Source organism: Phasianus colchicus, chromosome Z (assembly GCF_987193195.1).
Source record: "Phasianus colchicus chromosome Z, bPhaCol1.hap1.1, whole genome shotgun sequence".
Classification (NCBI taxonomy): Eukaryota; Metazoa; Chordata; class Aves; order Galliformes; family Phasianidae; genus Phasianus; species Phasianus colchicus.
The window spans coordinates 6,259,957-6,266,207 of record NC_143476.1 but is presented as its reverse complement, the minus strand read 5'-3'; the positions used below and the strand labels follow the sequence as shown (position 1 = coordinate 6,266,207).

General features: G+C 52.2%; 1 protein-coding gene across 1 annotated transcript; it reads right to left on the bottom strand.

Annotated features, from left to right (window-relative positions):
* Nucleotides 1-3,438: 3,438 nt before the first annotated feature.
* LOC149912319 (rho GTPase-activating protein 32-like) lies at nucleotides 3,439-4,685 on the bottom strand. The gene is made up of 3 exons (XM_090130992.1): nucleotides 4,618-4,685; nucleotides 4,111-4,256; nucleotides 3,439-3,647 (listed from the first exon to the last, which is right to left on the bottom strand). Exons 1-3 carry the CDS (start codon nucleotides 4,662-4,664, stop codon nucleotides 3,439-3,441), a joined length of 402 nt encoding a protein of 133 aa, XP_089987118.1. The 5' UTR covers nucleotides 4,665-4,685.
* Nucleotides 4,686-6,251: the final 1,566 nt, after the last annotated feature.

Sequence of the window (6,251 nt, the reverse complement as noted above, 5' to 3'; positions counted from 1 at the left end):
GAATGGAAGGACACGAGAAAAATGACATCTGTTTGAGCTCAGCAGACTTGAGAGGTGGGCCTGGGTGAACCTCATGAGGTTCAGCACAGCCAAGTGCAAGGTTTGGCATTTGGGCCGGAGGAATCCCAGGCATTCTTTTGTCATCGTGGTGGTTTCCAATAGACCCCAACAATGAGACATCAGGTCGCCGTGTGGGCTCCTGGGTGACACTGCCATTTCCCAGCCATTGCAGCCTAGGGGCAAATAAAGTAAAATCCTTCAGAAAGGTCTCACACTGATTGCATATTTTACTGTTCTTTTACACAAAACAGAAGGGGAGGGCAGCAGATGCATGCAGCTGCATCAACACCCTGGGTGCTAAAGGAATGGATAGACAGAAACATCAAATATCAATGCCTTATTCTAATGCAAGGAGGGAAGCTTTTTTAAGTGTTACTTTTTACCATTTAAAATAAGCAGTTGGCACTCTTAAAGGAAAATCCTAGGCCCCAGGTTCTGACAGTGTGGAAATCTGGACTCAGCTGTGAATGATCCAAACAGTCTGTTCCAGATTTTAACATCCCTTCTATGCATTCACAAGTTTTCTCTCTTGACTTCCCCTTACAGCCGTTAGATGCCAGCAAAACATCCCACAAACACTCCTTACCTCTGTGCACACAGGCACCCATCCAACCAGAGCCATCAGTCATTCCCAGCCATGCGCTCTTCCTCCAATCATGGTCAGCATCACACGGCCGTCACGCAGCTCACTTGACTCAGTTTTTCTCTTCTTTCTGGAGGTGTCCTTGCTTCTCAGCCTTACCTTCTCGTGATGTTTATCTCGCTCTGCAGCTCCTGCTCTGAATAGGCTTTCTTGGATTCCCGCATGACAGGCACAAAATGCAGCCACAGCCCCTGCCACCAAGGTCAGCTCTTCAGCACACAGTACCTGAGGAGCACTTGGCAACTCCTGCAACCTGAGCAGTGCCAGGAAGACTGTTTCACTTCTGCTTCTCCTGGCTCAGAAATTCATTTTCCTACCTAGAAAATGGAAAAAGAAAGAAAAAAAAATCCTGACATTAGCAGACACAATTGATACTATGGAATTCTGGAAGGCAAGGGATTTGCCCTCTATGATGAGAAGTTGACTGCAAAGAACTAAGAAGAGCCATGACCAGGTTGTGAACTTGTGGGTAAAATCAGGAACTGCAGCAGTGCAGGGCTTCTGGAGGTGAGGGTCTGCTACAGCCGCCTGGAAAGAGAGCCTGTTGGTGGGAGCTGCTTACTGCAGCCAGCAGAAGCATCGCACTCACTGACTCTCATCCTGATGGGGGATTCCAGTCAGTCTGGGAAATCAGCATGGCTGGCTGCAAGCAATCTGACAGACTCCTGGAGTGCAGTGAGAATCACTCTGTGGTGCAGGCATTGGGCACAGCAAGCAGAAGGGAAGCATTGCTGGACATGGTGCACACCAGGGGTTACGACAGGAGGCGGTCAGGGCTGCAGTGACCATGCCCTCCTTGAGTTGGTGATCTCAAGGAATGCGGGCCTGGCAGGAAGCAAAGGCAGGAGCCTGAACTTCAGGAGAGCCAGCTGCAGGCTGTTCCAGGAATCCTTGGACGAGATCCTCTGGACAACTGTTTGTAGGGGCAAAGGGATGGAAAAGAGCTGGTCACTTTCTCAGAAAAAAACTTGCTCAGGTTGCACGCTGAGCTGCAGGAGAGGAAGGGGAGGAGGTGCCAGCACGGCTCTGCACGATGCTCTGCCACACTGGGCAGCTTGATCATGGCTCAGCAGTGGGATCCGACGTGGAGAAGGGGAGAAGGAAATCAAGGATGGGAGGGAACCATCAGACACAGCCGGTGAGTGTCTGTGAAGTCTTGCAGACCCAGAGATTCCCAGGTTGTTTCTGCTTTTGCAGCATTTGTGTGGTGCAGGGTGAGCAAAAGGTTCTGCTGCTTGATTCTTCTGCAGGAGCCACCTAAAAGGGAAATGGCCACTGAGCTGCAGACCAAGCAGTACTGCCTGACGTTGGCCAGGGGGAGCTTCTCCTGCCGCAGTGTGCTGATGACAGGCCTGGAGATGATCTGCATGACCAGCTCGTAGGTGGGAGCCAGGAAAGGACATGATGGGAGGAGGGAGGTGTTAAGCAACATCCAAGGCATCAAAATGCATCAGAAAGCCCTGAAAAGCATCACAAAGCCACAGCCAGGAAGCTTGGGAGTATCATGAGCAGCATCCAGGATTCGAGAGATTATTTGCTACCATGCCAAATGGTAGCAGAGTTCCCCCTGCAGACATCCCAAAGCCAGACAAAACAGGAACAAACCCGGAGCTGTGCTGCACGCACCCCACAGCCACAGCATTGCAAGCTGGGGTGCCTTGCTGTGTGCTGCATTCATCCCAGTCCGTGTGAATGAAGACTCTGGAGGCAGTCAAGGCGTTGATTGAGCACGAGTGTGCTTTTATTATTATATAAAGGACAGGAGGGTGTGAGAGGTCCACGGTGAAGATGGGACTCATCCTGTCTTGTCATGGAGAGAGTGGCTCAGAGCTCTCAGTGCTGCTGTCCGGTGCCTGGGACTGGAGGCCTGATTGAAAGTCCCCCTGCAAGAGGCTCTGCTCCTCTTCACTGATGCTGACCTGCTCCTGCATGGAGGTGCTGCTGTCGGGGCACTCACACTGTGCTTCAGATGGGCTGCACTGCAGAGACTCTGGGTTAAAATCCACACTTGTGACTGTGGTGTCTGGGAGGCTCAGGTCAGCAACTTCAGCAGAGCCAGGTGTAATGAGAGCATGGACTTCGATGAGCTCCTTCTCTCCATTAATGTTGTTAGATGGAAGGCTGCTATTGGAACTGCAGCAATTTGTGCTTCCTATGAGCTCTCCACTGATGGAAGCACACAGAGCATCCTCGCTACTTGCCCTGGATCTTATGGCTTGGCAAGGGCTCGATTCACCTAGAAAGGATACACAGGGGTTAGTGTCAAACTTTCACAAGCTGAATTACGACAGTGGTACTTGATCAGGGGTGAAGATTTAGGCACGGGATTGAACGCTAGAAAGAGATACATGTGCAGAGCAAGCTTGAATTGTATGTTCCTGAAAAGCAGGGATTTGGAAGCTGCATTTGCACCCTTACCTGCCAGGACTACCACTGCTGTTTCTGAGGGCTGCCTGGCATTGCGCTGCAGTTGGCGTTTGCTGCCAGAGGATGGCTTCCTGAGGCTGAAGCAGCAACACCAACTGCTAGCTGGTGATTCCTCAGTCTTGCTGGGTGGATTTTGTCTGGAGAGAGAAAACAGCCAATGCTGTGAGTCGTGCGTGGTGCAGGGTGAGGGAAGAGCAGCACTGAGCTCTTGGCAGCAGTTGCTTGTTCCTAGCACTGCCTGGTTTCTGCAGGAAAACACAAAAACCCACCCAAACAATGATGCTAGGTGCTGGAAAAGAAAGTCCTCTTTACCTGTCAGATGGAAAGTCAACGACGGTGTGGAATTTGCCCTGCCCAGCTGCAGGGCTTTCTTCCACTTCAATGTCCCTGCTGCTCTCTGTTACCACAGAAGAGGTGCTGTGGCCTCGCCTCTGTGCCTGTGCCTCCTCCAGGCTGAGCAGCTTTGTGGCAGCAGAAGAGACCCCCACAGACTTGGGCCCTGGGAGAGAATTGTGCCCTGTCAGGGAAAACCACAGGTAAGAGCGAGGATCAGAAAGCAGCAGCACAGCCACCACAGTTCTGGGGGAGGTGCTGTATTTTTCTCAGGCTTGCTTATCCGAGCCACTGGAAGAAGAGGAGCTCAAAATAACCATGTGGGCAGAGGTCTGTTTATGGCAAAGGACACGGTCATCATTAAGAGATGTCACCCCTAGATAAAAGGGACAGGGAACTGAGAAAGCTTCGCTGCCACACTTGCATCAAGCTTTTCCTGCGTGCAAACCATAATAATGACGGTTTCCTCCTTGTGAAGTTTGGGCTTGGACATTCTCAGCATCCAGCAACAGGATGCCATACCCTAATGGAAGCCCAGAGGTCTGCTGTCCCCTTGATGGTAAAAGAGAATCTCAAAGGTCCTGGAGAAGGTTTGCATTTGGTCAAGGTGTCAGGTCAAGATCAAGCTAATGGAGGAAGACACTCACCTGCTGCATCTGCAATGTCTGCTCCGGATTTGGAGCCAAAGAGGACGTCAGTGTGGTTGATGATGAATTCCACCACATCCGACTGCGTCTGCAGCTCCATGCAGGCAGCTCTTCCGCTGGCGCAGGCAGACTCGTTCTGCTGTGATCTGTAGAAAAGGCAGATTTTAGAAGTCATTTCTCCAAGACCGTTTCCCCGAGTCTGAATTGTTGCAGCCAAAAGCTGTCAGCTGAGGCTCTGGAGACTTCCGCAGTGGGCAATCAGTGATGCCACTGCAGAAATTCCCCTGGATGATCAAGGACACGTCAGTCCCATCTCAACAAGACTGCAGAAATTGTCACCTAGACATTGTGCCCGTGGGGATGGAGAACAGCCCAGGCTCCTGCGCTTCTGTCAGCCACAGATTTTACAGGAGAAGAGCACATTTGATGGAGAAAAAGGGAGCACTGTTTTTTTTTTTAATGGAGAACAGATGTAAGCGTTGTGTTGAAACAGAACCAGAAGTTTACCTTAAGAGGTTTGGAGCCCACACAATGGCTAGGTTCTTGGCATGCATGTTTGTTATACTGGAGCTCCCAGCCAGACACGCCAAGTGTCTCATCAGATACTCCAGAGTCCTGGAAAACAAGAGAGGCAAACGTTCAGCACCAACGAGCATGCCGTGCTGCAATTCAGAAAGACAAAGGCTGGAACCGCATCGTTGCCCTCTGCAATGCAGCAGGGCTGAGCTCAGCAGGCTGAGGGCAGCACTGACCTGTAGTGAGGAGCGGGCAGCTGCTGGATGACGTCCTGCATTCTGAGCAGCCGCTCCTCCTCTGTAGCGGCACCAACAGCATCCTGGAGTAGTGCAGAAAGGGAGCGAGACACCAATCAGGCTAGTACACCACTGCGAGTAAACCTCGTGGGGCTGACAGCAAAAGGGCCTCCGAGCTGGGGCACTGCTGCAGCCATCTGCCAAGAGGCCCAGGAAGAGGGAAATGAAAGACGTGGCCTTGTGCTTACCGAGAACTTGCCGTACAGCTGGTGGGTGAGCAGAGGGTTCGGGAGCTCCCTGAAGTACATCTTGCAGAGGGAGCTCACGCTGTGAATGTCACGGACGGTGAGCTCAGGAATCTGCTCCGACTCAAATTCCTGCCTGGAGAGAGGGACGCAAACCCGGTTGAGCGAGAGGAAGGCAAGCCCAAAGCCACACCAGATGCACTCAGGCTGTGTCAGTCGCAGCACTCTTACCGCAGTCTCTGGATGTTGGACGCGACGCCGGACAGGCGGTATATCCCCTGCACCACGCCGTGCTGCTCAAGGAACTCAGCGCAGCTCTGGAGGACCTGGGGGACTGAAGAACACGTGCCAGCCGTCAGTGGAGCTCCTGATTCAAGTCCTGCTGCAGGCTGTGCTTCACATCCCATCCACTAAGCCCAGCCAGGCTTGGCTGAAGCAAATACAGATGTGCTTGTCTCTTAGGAGCATCCGCCTCACTTGATCCTTCAGCCATCAACTCCCATTACACGTGTCTCCACGGCTATCAGCCTGCCCCCTGCTAGATATGAGCTCCCTTTCATCTTCTTTAGATGCCCAGCAGAGGAAGATCTCAGGAATGGGCAGCTCCTTACCATCACGACCGGAGTGGAGAAGATGCTCTCCCAGGTCACCGCCAAACACCCTTTCCTTCTCCACCTCCCGCTCGGTCGGTTTCTTTGGGCGGGCCTTCACCAAGGAACGAAGGAAGGTGAGGATCTTGCTGCGTTTCTTGGGCACTGCACAACAAAAGGAAGAAACCAGGTCATTTCAGGTCTGGCTCCGTTGGACGAGGCCGAGCACAGCACATTCTACAGAGCACGTCAGAACGGGAAGAACATTACCAACCAGTACATACAAAAAGGGATTTTCCCCATCTCTGGAGGAGCCCAAGGCCAGGTTGGATGGGGCCCTGGGCAGCCTGATCTAATCTGACAATAAATGTGGGGGCTGGGAGACCATCCTGAGGCGGGAGGGTTGGAGCATGATGATCTCTGAGGTCCCTTCCATCCCAAGCCATTCCATGAGTATTCTATAGTTTCCCCAAGTCCAATCATAAACACAGGAAGATTGGGCCAAATCTCTGCCCCATGGTGTGCATGAAGAATCATCAACCCAGAGGACAATG

What these genes read in the sequence shown, in the direction of transcription:
- LOC149912319 (XM_090130992.1), bottom strand. Translation starts at nt 4,664, where the DNA reads ATGCATGCCAAGAACCTAGCCATTGTGTGGGCTCCAAACCTCTTAAG. An exon ending in TGGGCTCCAAACCTCTTAAG is followed by an intron (nt 4,257 to 4,617) that starts GTAAACTTCTGG and finishes CCTTTTCTACAG; the next exon opens with ATCACAGCAGAACGAGTCTG. An exon ending in AGACATTGCAGATGCAGCAG is followed by an intron (nt 3,648 to 4,110) that starts GTGAGTGTCTTC and finishes TTTCCCTGACAG; the next exon opens with GGCACAATTCTCTCCCAGGG.